The 15994-nt window shown below is 41.3% G+C and overlaps 1 protein-coding gene across 1 annotated transcript in view; it reads left to right on the forward strand.

Annotated features, from left to right (window-relative positions):
• The window catches only part of cdh4 (cadherin 4, type 1, R-cadherin (retinal)), a 228239-nt gene extending 214610 nt beyond the window's left edge, over window positions 1-13629 (forward strand). The window contains exons 13-17 of the mRNA XM_085353049.1: window positions 2393-2629; window positions 3662-3895; window positions 4013-4152; window positions 12759-12923; window positions 13423-13629. Of these exons, the coding sequence (XP_085209175.1) occupies window positions 2393-2629; window positions 3662-3895; window positions 4013-4152; window positions 12759-12923; window positions 13423-13629 (983 nt within the window). The remainder of the gene's footprint in view (window positions 1-2392; window positions 2630-3661; window positions 3896-4012; window positions 4153-12758; window positions 12924-13422) is intronic.
• Window positions 13630-15994: the final 2365 nt, after the last annotated feature.

Consider the following 15994-nt stretch of genomic DNA (forward strand, 5'->3'; position numbering starts at 1 on the left):
AAGAGTCTGAGAATTTAGAGAAATCTCTGTGTGCAAATATCAGTATTGGATGTCAGTAATCTTTAGGTTGAATTTGAGATTTGTTACAACTGTGCAATTTTCCTAGCAAAATATGAAGAAACGAGGTTTGGCTCAAGATCTTTGCACCGTCATGTAGATGTGCATAGGGCATGGGGCGACGGGTGATTAAAAATGAGCAAACATCAAATGAAAGCTCCATGTAAACAAGCAAACTGTTGTGAATTTGCAGCACTGAAAATCATTAGAAGGAAGCTGTAAGGGTTAAATATGCCATATACGTGATACTTTCCAACCAGACGCTGTATGTAGTGCAGATAAATTGTGAATGATTCATACACTGCACTGTATAAAGTATCTAAAGCCGCAGTGACCTTCATGCTCATGTCTCTTATAGAAAAAAGGATCTGTCAGGGAAGGTTCTGTGTATCTGTTTCTGCTGCTGCAACAATGTATGAAGACAAAGAACTGAACCACTACAAATAGAGATGCTTGCCCTTGGGTGTAAGTAGGAGGGACCCAGGTGTTTTTACTCTAGTGAGAAATGAGGGATTGGTTGCCCTGAAGCACACCAGCTTAAGCTCAAAGTGTTGACTGCCTACCGATTCTAGAGTCCAGTGTCAACAAGGGGATATATTCCACTTTGATTGAAATTCTCTTTACTTATTCTCCTCAAGCGAAGCGTAAGAAGCAACAAAGCACCCAGCCAATCATAACAGACAAGACGGTCGATAAGCCTTGGGGCCCGGAGCAACAGACCTTTACATAGTTGATGCACCAAGTTACTGTCTGACAGTGGAAAAAAAGTTAAAATACAGCACTGATGAACTGCTGGGGTAAACTCTTTCTATGCAGCACTGCTTTAGTCATTTAGTTCAGTTCGCTGAAAGTCTGAGAAGGAAGCTGTCGATTGAATACCAAGGCCACAACAAATTACTGTTTGTTTAACAGAGCGTCGCATGTGGTTCCTTCATCTGTAGTTTGGGGGTTGCACTGCTATGGAGAATTGCATTACTAAATTACATTCATTGGCCTCTTCATTAGGTACACCATGCTAGTAGCCAGTTGGAACTTCTTTTGCCGACACAACCGTTTTAATCTATTTAGCATCCATGATGTAAAGTCCCCGTTCCATCAGATTCCATAGGGGAACTGTTGGACTGAGGTCTGGTGACTGTGGAGGCCATTTGAGTACAATGACCTTCTGCTGCTGTAGCCCATCTGCTTCCAGGTTCAACGTGGTGTTCTGCATGCCTTGGTTGTGATTAGGCTTTTTCAGCCCATTCTCTGTAAACCCTAGAAATGGTTGTGCAGTATAATCCCAGGAGATCAGCACGTTCTGAAACTCTCAACCCAGCCTGCTTAAATTACCTTTCCTCCTCATTCTGATGCTTCAGCAGGCCGTCTTGACCATGTCCACATGTCCAAACGCAATGCTGCCCTGTGTAAGCATCGTTTTTAATCTGTTGCCACAGTTGCCGTACATACAGTCTGAGAGTTAACACCGTGCACATTAGAGTTCAACCTCATTACACACATTTTCACTCTTTTGAAGTTGCTCTAGCTTGAGACGGACCGCAGCACAACTTCAAAATCAATCTGACTTTTTGACAGCAAGCAGTACACTTGGAAAAACAATGAGGTGCTCGTTCCCAGCACCATGTTGTACAAAATCAAGTGAAACAGTGGCAAAAAAAATAAAGTATATTTCTAAGTCAGGAAGACAGCAGTACTGTAATCAAACCACATTGAAGGTTTTTTTTTTTTTTTGCTGTTAACAATGCAATAAACATCAAAAACATTTCTTCTAACCTTATTCCGTTCTGTTCTGGTCTGGCAAGCAGAAGAAGTTATTATGAGCTTGTACTTCTGGATGCAGTGAAGGGGTTAGCATTTGAGTTGTTTCCCAGTAGGCTTTCCAGAGTGCAGATAACAGCAATCTTTATGTGAGCGCTTTCCCCACCAATGTGAGTCTCGCCTCGGCTTTTCTCTGAAATACAAGGACTAAAACATTTATATGTCCTTTCATTTGCTGTTTGGTGTTCGGTGCTCCACTACAGATGTATACAGCATTGTCCCTCCACGTTCACCCACTTGTAAACAAAACGTCTTGTTTTTTTCCTTCTGTTGTTTCTTTGGCGCCCATCTCATTTTCTCAGTTCCACACCTGAATCAGCTCGAAAAATGAGGCAAAAATGGAACGAATGTTTTGCCGTCTTCTGTAGCGTTCTCGTCAAACTGCCTTTTTTGGGGGGCTTTGTTCTCTTTCTCCAATCATTTCATCTTCACTGCTCTGCCTCACTACTATGTTGTTATCTCACCATCTCCTCCTTTGATCTCTCTGTCTTCTCTCTTTCTTCTTGCCTCCCCTCAGGTTCGCCCCAAGCCAGCGGGACAGGAACCCTCCAGATCTACTTGATCGACGTAAACGACAACGCGCCCGTGCTGATACCCCGGGAGGCACAAGTGTGCGAACGAGCACGCCCCAACTCTAGGATCAACATCACAGCTTCTGATGCTGATGCCGACCCCAACATAGGGCCGTTTGTCTTCGAGCTGCCTTCTTTTCCTGCAAGCGTTCGACGAAACTGGACCATTTCCAGGCTGAGCGGTATTAGTCATTATACACTGTGTTTAATAAAGTTTGGTCTCGCGAACTGGACCCTTGTGAGGTTCATTTTTAAGTGCTGTGGGGAAATGACACATCATCATTCTGAATGAAACCATAAACCTCTCAGCAGAATAACTGGCAGCATTAATCGGGGGGATCGCTATCAGCTATGAGAGAAGTCCAAGTTTAACAAAATGTCTCACGAAGCTCACAGTGAGAGATGCGGGTGCCATCCGCTGTTGACGTACGATCTATTGTTTGTGACAAATGAGATCCATTCATCTCTCTGTCCCCCGAGCATCCAATCTGTCACCTAATCCACCCAGATGGATGTATCACAGCAGTTGTCTTGAGGACAAATCTGATCACATACCTGGATTCTTTCCCCGCTGAGGCTCTCGTCTTAGCTTGACTGAGTGATAAATGCTGTAGGTTATACAGCTGTACATTTCAGTTTTATGTACAGTCATGTGGAAAAGAAAGCTTTCACAGGATTTGTTGCACTCCTGTGAAAAAAACATAGATGTTTCAGTACTTTGTAGCATCGCCTTTAGCAAAAATACCTTAAAGTAATCGTTTTCTGTATGACTTTATTAGTCTCAGTCATCAAGGAGGAACTGTGGCCCAGTGTACTTTACATCGTTGGTTCAGTTCATTGAGGTTTGGGGGAATTTATTTAGCTCTCCTAAGATTCCATATTCAGGTTGAAGGTGGACTTTGGCCCATTGCAGCAGCCTAAAATACTTTGGTATACAGAGGCATTCATGGTTGATTCAGTGGCTTCAAGGTGCCCAGGCTGCAGAACAGCACAAATCATCACCCCACCACCACCGTGCTTGAGAGTACGACAGCATTAGGTGTTTGTGCTGCACTGTGCATTATGGTCAAATATCTCCAGTCATGTAGTTTATTCAGTTTATTAAACCTAAGTTGTGCTGCCATGTTCTCCTAAGAACCCTTCCAAACAATCCACACTTGTTTATTTTTAATTATACTGTTATTACATTTGACATGCTAACTCTTGCTCTGCAGGTGACTATGCTCAGCTGCGGCTTAGGATTCCCTACCTGGAAGCAAGTGTGTACGAGATTCCCATAATTGTGTCAGACTCGGGAAACCCTCCACTGTCCAACCGCTCTGTAATCAGGGTCAAAGTGTGTCCGTGTGATGATAATGGGGACTGTAGTGCCACGGGAGCCGTGGCAGCTGCTGGCCTTGGCACTGGGGCCATCATTGCCATACTCATCTGCATCATCATACTACTCAGTGAGTACAACAAATACTGTCTGATCTTTGAGAGCTGCATGGTTTTAACAAAAATCAACGTTAATTATTGGCAAACAGTTGCTGTTCTTCGTTTTAAAATAATCTTTTTTATTGTAGGCATGGTTCTGCTGTTTGTGGTGTGGATGAAGCGCAGGGAAAAGGAGCGGCAAGCGAAGCCCCTGCTGATTGACCCTGAGGATGACGTCAGGGACAACATCCTCAAGTATGATGAAGAGGGAGGAGGAGAGGAGGACCAGGTACTGTGAAACATGAATTTTCAGCTTTTTGTTTAGTGATGGTGTTTACTGACTTAAAATCCTCTGAAATGTATTGTTATATTATCTGACTTTACACATGGGAAATTTCTTTGGTCTCTACAGTGCATTGACAAGTAACAAGTGAAACAAGCTCTAGACCTGTTCATGCATGTGCAGAAGCCCTTAGACATTACACTAAGGAGGTGCATATGTCCACTGCAGTCAGATCAGACATTAAACAGTGTTTAACCTGCCAGCTCCACAGTACAAAGACTGTGTGATGTCCAGTTGCATCTGTTTGAGAACAGCGTAGATAATTGTCCAGTGGATTCACAGCAACTGAGTGTACATCCTGTGTCCTGCCTTATTGATTAAATCATTAATAGCGTTGTCTAGCAAATGTCAGAAAACAGGGAAAGGCAGTCACAATTACAACACACAGCTGAATATTTACCACAGATTCAGAATATTCATGTTATTTCAGCATGACTGGGCAATAAAATATTCTGTGAAATCATGCATTCATGCATAAGAAAGATAATAGAATAGAATAGAATAGAATTCAACTTTATTGTCATTGCACATGCACAGGTACAGGGCAACGAAATGCAGTTTGCATCCATCCAGAAGTGCTTTAGTGATATAGATATATTACAATATATATTAGCAATAATATAGATATGTGAGTATATTACAGAAATGGGTCTATTATGGTATGTTATAATGTACACGGTATGAAGTATGTTGTGAATATTCTATAACTATAAGTATGTACAGGCTGTAGTGAGTACAAGCTATGTACAGGATATGAACAGGATATAAATATGAAAAACTATACAGAATATGAAATGAAATAAATAACTTTACAGAATCTGGGATATACAGCTATACAGAAATGGGAACTAAGCATTCATACTTGAGGTTAAACCCTGCAAACATTTGGCATTTTTTCCAGTAAAACATTTGCAAGAATAATTAAGTTGTGGTTTTCATGAAAATATAAGTAATAATATTTACAATCAGAGGTCTCTATGTTGCTGTTCTATTTCGCCACCCAACATTCACCTCTCTTCAAAGAGAGCAAAATGAAACCTAGAAACCAAATACTTCAGCAGGGTTAGACAAATAAACGGACACAACAACAGGCAACAACAGTGATCCAAAAAAAACAAAAAGTCAAAATTAAATAGAAATTAAAAACTCATCAGAAAATACAAAACTATACTAACTCTGCACTAAGCTGTGGCGGACACCAGTGTGCCGAGCCAGAAACATGCAGGAAGAAGGAACATGCCTCCACCAATGCCCGAGGCCCCACCGAGACCCAGCAGATGCCAGATAGCCCATCCCAGTCCCACTCAGGCAGCACGGACAGCCAGGAGGAGGAGTCCACAGCTCTTCAGGAGCTGGGAGACAGCAAATAGACCAAAAGCCCAGGAATGACACCAGCCGGCACAGTGAGGGTGCCAGGGCACACACAGGAAAGCCTAACCACACAGAGCGCCTACCCAACCACCCACACCTACAACCCCTCCACTCCTTGACAGAGCAGAACACTGCCATGAAGCTCCTGGCACACAATCTTTGAGCTGACTATAATGACAAGGAAGTTAATGACACAGCAGAGCATTTTTTAAGTACTATATAGTACTTAAAAAATGCTCTGCTATCTGCAGATAGCAAGGAGACATTGAACAGATGTTGATTTTCCATCTGAACCATCAGAATCGTCAGGATTGAAATGTCAACACAAAACCAATGTTGAAACAACATTGAAATACTGATGAAACCTGACACTGACATTGAAATAACATTGATTCACTGTTGTTCTGTCATCGTTGATTGTTGATCTATTTATAGTTGACAAGGTGACAACAATCACGTTGAAAAACCATCGATTTATGGTTGAGCGGGAAATTAAAGCTGCTACCACTTGGACTATTCCGCAGCACCCCTATCACATTGGTACATCCCTCCAGGTAACCATTGTCTTGTACAGTAGAGCGGGACATTAGATTTACTCTCAGCGGAATTGACCGGAGAAGGTATCAGTTGATGCACTGCACTGGCCTGCACCACGATTAGTATAAGGTAAGAATGAATGACTTTTGTTCTATTCGTTATTTCCACGGTTGCATTTGAATAACAGTAAAAAAAAAAACAAACAAACTTGTTAATGTAAAGTTTCGGATAAAATGTGGGAGCCCGAAATTGTGTCTACTTTCATCTTACAATCCGGCAACAAATAAATTGCACTGCAAACAAAGTCTATCAACAAAGAAAACATTTTCGTTTCATACTTTTCCGTTATATTCCCTTACAAAGCTAGCTTTAACGCTTCGAGGGTTCCTTTGTTCTTGCTTCGCCTCGGCGCTTGACCCAGACTTTCACTCTGTAGTTGCTTTTTAGCATAGTACTACAAAAAATTGTAAATCTGTGATATATGATTGATAAACGTAAAGGTATCTGTATAAATGTGTTCAATGACTTTGTTACTTTTAATGATTGGTGAGCACCCGCTTCGATTCGCACTCAATTCAAACTTTACGCTGCACGCTCACCTAACTTGCGTTTGCACCTTTTGTCCACACGTAAACTGCGTTTAGCATGTGTGGACGAGGAAGACGGAGAAAATGCAGCGTCAAAGGTGTGCGCCTATTTTGACGCCACACTGTGCGCCAAGTTTTTGTCTCGGTGCCATGAATAGTTGGGTTGCGGTCACGTGGTTCTGATGACGTGCGGAGGCAGCGCGATTTTTGAGTGGAGGGCGGAAGTAAACATGGAGGACACTGTGGAGAGTCAGGAGAGCAGCTATTGTGCAACTTTAGACCCCGTTTCTCGGGAGAGATATAAACAGATAGTTAAAAAATATATCGGACGTGATCCGTATTCTTTGAAAATGTCCGAATACACCACAGAAGGAAAGGATTTGCCTACTATCGAGGCTGTGGATATCACCAACTACTTGGTCCTCCAGACTTCTTACTACACTAGGCAGCAAATGAAAGCTTTCAAGAGTCTGGAGGCGTACAATTTTTTTGTCAGCGGGTGGGTCCACAACCTTGGAACAAAACGTCTCCGTGATGGATACAGTTTGGTGTTTGCAAGGGTGAGTGTTTGTTCTTATATTGCTTTATCTTAAACACGCTAACAGTTAGCGGTAGCGGCTTTAACGTCAACAAACATGCCACATCCTTAGGACTTCGTTAGAGTGACAGTTGTTTGTTTCAAGGTAAACCATTCTCAGCGGTCTAACGAGACACCTCTGAAGACTTGGGTAATTGCAAAGGAGGATGGAGAAGTGATTGCAGCTCATTGCAATTGTATGGCAGGGTTAGTAGCCTGTTCTCCACTGTCACTAGGCTCAAATCCGGGCTCTCAGCCATCTGTTGCATATCCAAAATCGCCTCTGCACATCGATGCTGTTCTGCCTTAAGCTTCATTCTTTTCTCTCGTTTGAGAACTGATTCCGATCTGGGTTTTCGTTCGTAGCCGAGATTGACCGTCGGAGCCCAGTCCTCCGACTCTTCGTCATCCAAAGCACTTGGGCAGCCTATAGTCCCAATCAAGTCAATATTAGACTACTAACTTAAAAGCACTAAGTAAACGAGAATTTAACGACAACCTAATGCTAATAAGTTCGTTTGCAAACATAACATTACCTCTGACGAAGTGGTCGCTGCAGACACGGGCATTGGCAGACTCTGCTCCTCCCGACTGTAAACGTAAATTTAAAATCCATTTTTTCCTACGTTTTTCGGTTAGAATTTTCCATTTTTCTCCTCTTCGTTGGGCTATTTTTGGTACCCTAAAATACCGTTTATCAGTTTCTCTGGTCGACCTACTGGAGCATCCGTAAACACAACAGGACATAGGCATTTTGCGTACTGTCTGTCTGTGATTTTGCGCTTATCTTTTTCACTTCCGACCGCCAGTCAAATTTCGCGCTTTACGTCGACGTCACGTCTACGTCAAATGAAACCTAGCTATTCCTACAATGGCAGACTTAGACAAAATACTGTTAATTTTATTATCTTCAGTGTTTAAATGCTTACATATACGGGTTTGCTTGTAATTGTTGCCTATATACATTTTAAGCTATTATTTATTATTTAGTTCAATCAATAGATCCAAGTTTTGTAGTGACTATGAAATATATTGTAATTATCTGTTTCCTGTTTATCCTAGACAGGGCAAAAAAGGACTCCAAATTAAAAAAAAGATAAAAATGAAAGACTGGTGCATTGTGCAGTTTAGCACTGGTGGTACAGAAATAGTCCCTAGATCATGGATAAATGGGGAGAAATTGTCATGGCCTCCATATCCTCCGTGAGACACATTCAGGATCCACGACGCAGTAAAGAGGAGAGTTCATCCTGGTGCAACATGGCTCACCTATGCACCAGTCCGACTTCTAATAAGCCATGGTGGGTATCATCTGGATTGGTATTGTATAAATGTAACAATAACAAGTTTTTCGTGTCCTAATTTATGTCTGGCCATACATTGTGTTTGTACTTCCAGACACATTTCACGAAGCAGAACGCAGTCTTCAGAAATATCTAAGTGAACACTGTGATATGTCTGACCTTCAGTCCGAAGCTGAAACTCAGACCAGTCATAAAAGAAAGCACAAGTAAAACTTTTTTTTATTTCACAAACATATCTTTGATTGCTAAGAATTTATGATCTTGTCTTTTATACATATCTGTGGTGCTTGCATACTGCAATATCACCACATAATATAGTCCAAAAAGTGGAAGCTTGTAAACTTTTTATAAATGCAAAGCCGTGTACACTTGTGCACTTCAAAAATTCCTTGTATACTGTACCTTCTTGCACATCTCCGTTTCCTGTGTGTGTTGTTATAAATCAAACTGTAACTTTAGGAAAAAATATTCCAAAAGCACATTTGTAATTACTTATGACCATTTTCAACTTTTTTTCTTTAGACCAAATCCCCTGTACACATATAGTGACTCAGAGGATGAGCAGCCCACAAAAAAATGGTTTCCCCAGGCCCCTCGAGTGAAAATACCAGGTAATAAAATACTGTCTAGTGTCTTTGTACATATCTGTGTGTGACACAAGGAAACTTTTGATAAGTTGTCTGTATTCTTAAATACTTAAAAAAAAATTATCTTTTTCTGTCAGACCTGACGAGAGCTGTTAACGAACTCCGTGAGGAGGTCAGAGCCATCCGCAATACCGGCTGCAATGAATCGGTAGATGCTGGGGTACTGCCTCTGGATTTGCCCTTGCACAACATTGAGGAGCTAAACAATGCAGAGGCAGCTCTTCAATCACAAGAGGCAAATAAGGCAATGGTAAGTATATAAAGGTTATGTACACTTTGTAACTATAAAGTGTAATAGCTGTCAGATGTGATTTAAATACATAACAACGGCCTGTTGATTAAACACACAAGCACTTGCATACACATTTAAGACATGAGACACGCTAATTCCATCTCTTAAAATGTGTCTATAGGTGAGACGCTTTGCCTTGATTGGAGCCTGACGCAGCAGTTAGGGGCAAACTCTATGTCTGAGTTTGTCTTTGCACAAGCAGTGCAGAAATGGCTCCGATACGCCCCCGATCGTTTGGGTAGTGCAGGACGCACATCATGCAAAAAATTACAAACTTCTGTGAATCATGTAAACGTAAATAGGAAACTGTCTTTTAATAAAGCATTTAGCAAACGAAACATGCCTATTGACCTTTTTTTGTTTATTTTTTTTCTCTGTTACATCACATGCAATGCTTTCTTATTTTAGGATATTAATATTGACATGATACATTGTGAGACATTTGGGTTTTTTTTATAAAGGGTGTCCAATTTAAGGAATAAGTACAAGTGTTTAGGTGGTTGAAGTATTGATGGAAACATGCAGTAGTTTAGTATTGGTTAAAATACCTATAAAGAAAGGTAGATTTCCAGTCATGATTTAACTGTTGTTTTAATAAAAAGCAACTGTGCGAAAGAGGTGGAAAATCAACACCATAGCTCAACAGTGTTTCAATATCAGAATCTGACATTGTTTCAATGTCAGCAGTATTAGAAAATATAACGTTGAATCAACGTCAGGTTTCAACATTGATTCAACATCAAAACCTGACGTTGTTTCAACGTTAAAAAAGGGTGCAAGAGTGACGTTAGGTCAACGTCACACTTCAACGTTGATTCAATGACACAGCCTGATATTGACTCAACATTGTTTCAATGTTTCCTTGCTATCTATATGCACCTCTGCATTCGATGTCATTGCCCTGTAACTCACATGGTCACTGTCTCTTTGCTGTGGTTCCTAAACACTTCCACTTTGCAATAACACTATTTACAGTTAATGATGAAATATCTGAGAGGGAAGAAGTTTTACAAATCGACTTGTTGTACTACGGCTCAAAATCTCATATCCCAATGTAAGAATTCTATCGTCCTGATAACGATATAAATCACAAAATGTAACATTTTCTGTAAATTCTGTGAATCTCGGGCAGCTCGACTGCACGTCATGTAGCTGGAGTCGAGTGTTTTAACCGATGCATGAAACGATACATTTTTAGACATAAATTGTAACGGCCGCCGTTTTCTTTGTGAGTATTTATTACACGGCGTGCTGTGGGGAAAAGCCTGTTCTAATGTTTGAGTCTAAAGTTTATTTTTTAGCACCTGGCGGCTCTTTTCTACTTCTCATCCGTAAATAATCTGCTCTTTCACGTGATTCAGTTTATTTTGAAAGGTCTCAACAGGATCTTGAGCTTTATTGTGAAAGGTTTATGTGGAACATAAACAAGCGGACACGCGAAGGTGTTACCGTCGCTGTTGCTAACGACAACGCATAAAAACAGGCGCTTGTCCGTCTGTAGTGTGGTTATATTACATATAAGAGAAAGAGAGCACTTTAAGAAATTAATACAGCCACTACAGTGACCATCAAAACGATGAAAAAATATTGCCGTAAACAGTTTATTTTGCAACACCTCGAAACAAACGATAGCGTAAAATGAAACGATAGATATATATCCGATATATATCATTATATCAAACAGCCCTATGTTGTACCGTACTCGAGTTCATTGAGATCTTTAGCACATGATGTAACCTTATTAGTAATTCAGCCTCTGACAGCATCAAGTAGATTGCAACATGCAAAAGCCACTGACTAATATGTGCTGAGGAAAAATAAAAATATTGTTGATGCGCTTTTTTTTTTAGCACAACTTTAGCATTTCCTGACAAAAACTGAAAGCAAGACTTCTTTGCTTTTTTAAGGTCTTCAAGTGGGTCATTCTTTGATCTAAAAGAAAAATCAATAAAGTCAGAGGCCGCAGAAGATTAGCTAGCACAACAGTAAAATTAGAGGATAAGAGGATAAACTTTATGGAGAATAAATACACTTTTCCAAGTCACGCTTTCAGTCTGTCCTTCCACTTATGACACTCTTTTCTTTTTGCCCATAAACACCTACTCCACACCATTATCTCAGATCAGATTTTCATTTTTTAATTAAAAAAATCTTTCGACAATGAAGCCTTTGATTAATTCATAAATATATTATGAAGTATGCCTTTTTTAACATGCTTTTTTACTAAGCTCAGCTATCTTGTCCCACACCTGTGTGAGACTTCTGAAGGCAACACAGGGAGCTTATCAGCCAGTCATATTCATATTTATAGCTCTGAATTACTTATTTCTTAACAAAAAACTTGAAAATGTCAGAGCTGTAAACGTATTTGTAATAATCACAGGACATTCATCGGCTGTGCGTCATTTAGTTTTCCAGTTCATCATCAATGAAATGAGCATAAACTGGAACTACAAGTTTACAGTGTGCTCAGATTACTAAGCACATGAATTCAGCAAAGGGAGTTATTGTGTTTCTCATAAAGCCAAAGGAACAGATATTACCTACATTATCAACTACATGATGAGGGAGCGGACGACACACTGGGGAACACGCTTTAACAAAGAAATGTGATAGTAGCACATAAAGCAGTATACAGTATATCGCCATGAATAGCTCTAGGGGGCTACATCTATGAATAGTTGCTAGCGTTAATGCTACTTGTTCCATTTAAGCAGATTTTGGACAGAATCTGTGTGTGCTGTTCTCGTTGACAATGGAAGTTCACAGCTGGATCCAAAAAAAGAAACGGAAACAGCTCCGGGGAAAATGCTCACATTCAAAAGTCACTCTCTGATGGGCGTCTGACGCCATACCGCATCATTTCTGATCAGTGTGAAGCATGTACTGGCTCTTAAAACAGTACAGTATGACATTCAATATGCAGTAAAAGTACAGAATTACTTTGGAGTCTGGATTTGCACAGCTTGAGTCTGCCGAGCTGCAGGTTTAGAAAAGAGCTTAAACATTAGAAAGCCCAGTAGCACAGTTTCACAGCGGATCAGCTCTCACTGATGTAAAATGAGTGTACATCAAAGTCTTGACAAAGAGACCTGCCCAACAACTACATTCCAAGTTGTACAATGAGCCTGTTCCCAATAAAAAATGTGCAGTATTACATGAGCTTGCAGTTAGAAAGCAGGTTATTATGATGATTATTCTAATCCTCACCCGTTTTCCCCCGTGGATTTTATGCAGGACTACGACTTGAGCCAGCTGCAGCAGCCGGAGTCTCTGGACCACATCATCAACAAGCCGACAGGGGTGCGCAGGGTGGATGAGAGGCCTGTGATTGCTGAGTCGCAGTACCCTGTCAGACCCAGTTTGCCCCACCCTGGAGACATAGGCGACTTCATAAATGATGTATGTCCAAGTTTAAAAACCTTTTTTCTGAAGCTCTGGTGTCGTGTTCTCATAGCCGCCTGTGTTTATTTTGGAATTAACAATGCCTCGTTGATGTGTTATAAAAGGGTTTACACATCAGTGGTTTTGAAGTTTGAAACATAATCTTTTTAATGGCCAACAATAGTTCATTACATATTATTGGTTTACATGTGTACTTGATTGTACTGGCATCGTCAGGGGCACCGCCAAACGTGCTTGCTCTCAGTGTATAGCATTCAGGCTGTGATGCAACATTAAAGTGTTCATGGGCGAATGAGCCAGATGAGATTTTATTTTTCATTTTATTGCACCTTTTACGGTCTAGCACACTTAACCTGTTGCTATGTGAAAAACGAGCTCCTCCATTATATTTCTGATGAGCAGCAGTTATTGGCCTAAGCCCAGTTTTACTAATTGAGCAGATAAAGAGGAGGTGCTCAGAGTGGGAGTTCAGCCTTTCTTGTCTTTGTGCCTCCAGGGTCTGAGGGCAGCAGACAACGACCCCACCGCTCCTCCCTACGACTCCCTGCTGGTGTTTGACTACGAGGGCAGTGGTTCCACCGCTGGTTCTGTCAGCTCGCTCAACTCCACCAGCTCAGGGGACCAGGACTACGACTACCTCAACGACTGGGGCCCCCGCTTTAAGAAGCTAGCTGACCTCTACGGAGGAGGGGACGATGACTGAGAGCGGCGCCGCGGGGCTGGGTGGGGTTGCAGATGGGAGAGGCGGGACCGGCTGGATGGACGTTGCTGTAAAAGCAGCAAGGAGTGGCCAACTACACGACGCAGGCTCCGTGTGAGGAATGGACCCATACATGGGCTGCATCCGTTTGCTCACAGCAACCAGGCCCGCAAACATGAATTCCGCTGCAACGTAACTGTATTCTGGCTTTATATATAAAAACATTTTTTTTGTTGTGGCAAATTTGTAGTGTGATGTTTCGTTTTTCATTTTAATTTTCTTTTGTTTATCTCTCACTGCGCTGGATCCGGATGTCCCAAGGCGGTCATGAGAGACAGGAGCAGTGAATTTATGCTTGGATTCATTGTTAAAAAGAAACAATGTCTCTCGCTTTAGTTTCACGCTGAAGAGTATGTTTTTGGGGAAGACGCTCTCTGACTCTCTCTTTAACTCTGTCAACTTGAATTTCCTTAGAACAGAAGCACTGTCATTTTATAAAGTGCCTTTTGTGGTGTGTTTTTTGTATCAGACTCCTGCTATCTCAGGATCGGTTGCCGTTCGTGCAGTACAGTGGAGACACTTCCCCCATTTCCCGTCGACCACCCCCCAACCCCACCCCAAACCTGCGCTCCTCAAACCGGCCCTGCCTGTCAATCTCCTCTCCTTTTTCACAGTGGTGCACATGAAACAACCCCAGCCGCCAGTCCCAGGAGGGAAGGACACAGCCAGGGCATACCATCGGATATCGTAACCCAACAAATTATGGCCTGAAGGAACCCACTAAGAGTCGCTAGAGGGAAGAGCACCCTCTTTTCCAAAGGTCTCCGCTGAAGTCCAACTTTCACATTGTCAACACAACTGCAGCGCCCGACGCTGACTTTGTGTGAGACCATTTTTATACATGGGGGGGGTTCTAATTTAGTGGAGAATGCCTGCCTTTCCTCTGTGGACACACAAGTTTCAGAGCCTATATGTTGAGACACTTGCCTGCCCTGTATGGTTTTGTGTTGCTTTCTCCACAGTGTAAAACTTACGTAGGCATGATCTGATTAATCAGTGTAAGAACAAGAAACTTGAAATGACTTGGAACAAAGGTGTCTGAGGAAGATTGTTGGTTTGTTTTGGAGGGGGGGGTTGTTTGTTTGTTTGTTTGTTTTTGGGGGGGGGGGGGTCGCCTTGAACATTCCCGTTTTTTATAGCCCAACAAATGTATTAAAAGGTGCATGATTTTTTTTTTCTCCAAATGTTTTACTCCAAGCACTTGTTACTCTGTGGTGAGAATGTGAAAATAGTCTGCAGAAGCTATATGAATATACTCTGTAAAAAGACACTGAGAAAATAAAAATACTGTAAGATACATATTTTTGAAGTATTGACATAAAAGTTGCTGCTCTCTCTCTCTCTGTGGCTCTACGGTGAGCTTAAGGGATTTTTTGGCCCATTCGTTTTTAATATGTGGGTATTTATGTTTTATTTTTTTTGTCTTCTGTTGAAGCATATAATTGTTTCTTTTAAGATGCCTGCTTATACTTTTTTTTTATTCCATAAAATACTTTGATCTATACTTTTTTTCTTTTTCTTTCTAGTGTATGAAGACATGCTCTTTCCATTTCAGTCTGTATTGTCTGTGACAGACGTGTTCCTTTTGTTGGCTTCTGGCCTTGGGACACTGGAACGTTCATTAGCCACGTCTGCTGATAGTTGTTCAATTAATCAGTGTGCTGCAATTCTTTTATTCATTCATCTAGATACTGAATGTGCGCTTCAGAAAATAAACAACACATGTTTTGAAAGCGTGCCATCATTTTTTTTGGAGGTAAATAAGGCATCTTATTTAGGACGGGTGTCAACAGTGGGAATAAAAAAACTCCCTTTTACCAGGAAGTATCTCTGGCAGAACCAGGCTCAGAGAGGGGCAGCCATCTGTCGTTACCAGGATATTTAAATTTCAGTGGCAGCCAATCAGAAGAAAGTTGTGCATTCCCTTAGAGAAGAGGAACTAAAATGGTTTTAGACCGACCCTGTGGTGAGCGGCTGCACCACTCTCACCTACTTTATTAGACTCCAAGAATAAAGACATGCAGCTGTAAATGAGCATGATAGTTCTCCTTTCAAGTCAGTATTGGTACGACTTTATTTCTAAAGTGCTCTGTAAATATTGGATTTTTAGATTTCTGCCATAAGACCCTATGACAGTACCAAAAACAGCACTGTGGCAGAAAGCAATGCACCAGTGCACCCATGCCTACTGACCGCTGATGTTGATGTTGCGCTGAAAGCAGCACACATTGGTTTTTCATCAGGATTGTCTTTTTTTACTATGATTTAAAATATGAAAGGACTCTTCTAGCTTTAAGTTCACTGCTTT

The sequence above is a fragment of the Diplotaxodon limnothrissa genome, linkage group LG5 (genome assembly GCF_057381915.1).
Source record: "Diplotaxodon limnothrissa isolate DT_005_m linkage group LG5, D_limnothrissa_male_GT1.1, whole genome shotgun sequence".
Classification (NCBI taxonomy): domain Eukaryota; kingdom Metazoa; phylum Chordata; class Actinopteri; order Cichliformes; family Cichlidae; genus Diplotaxodon; species Diplotaxodon limnothrissa.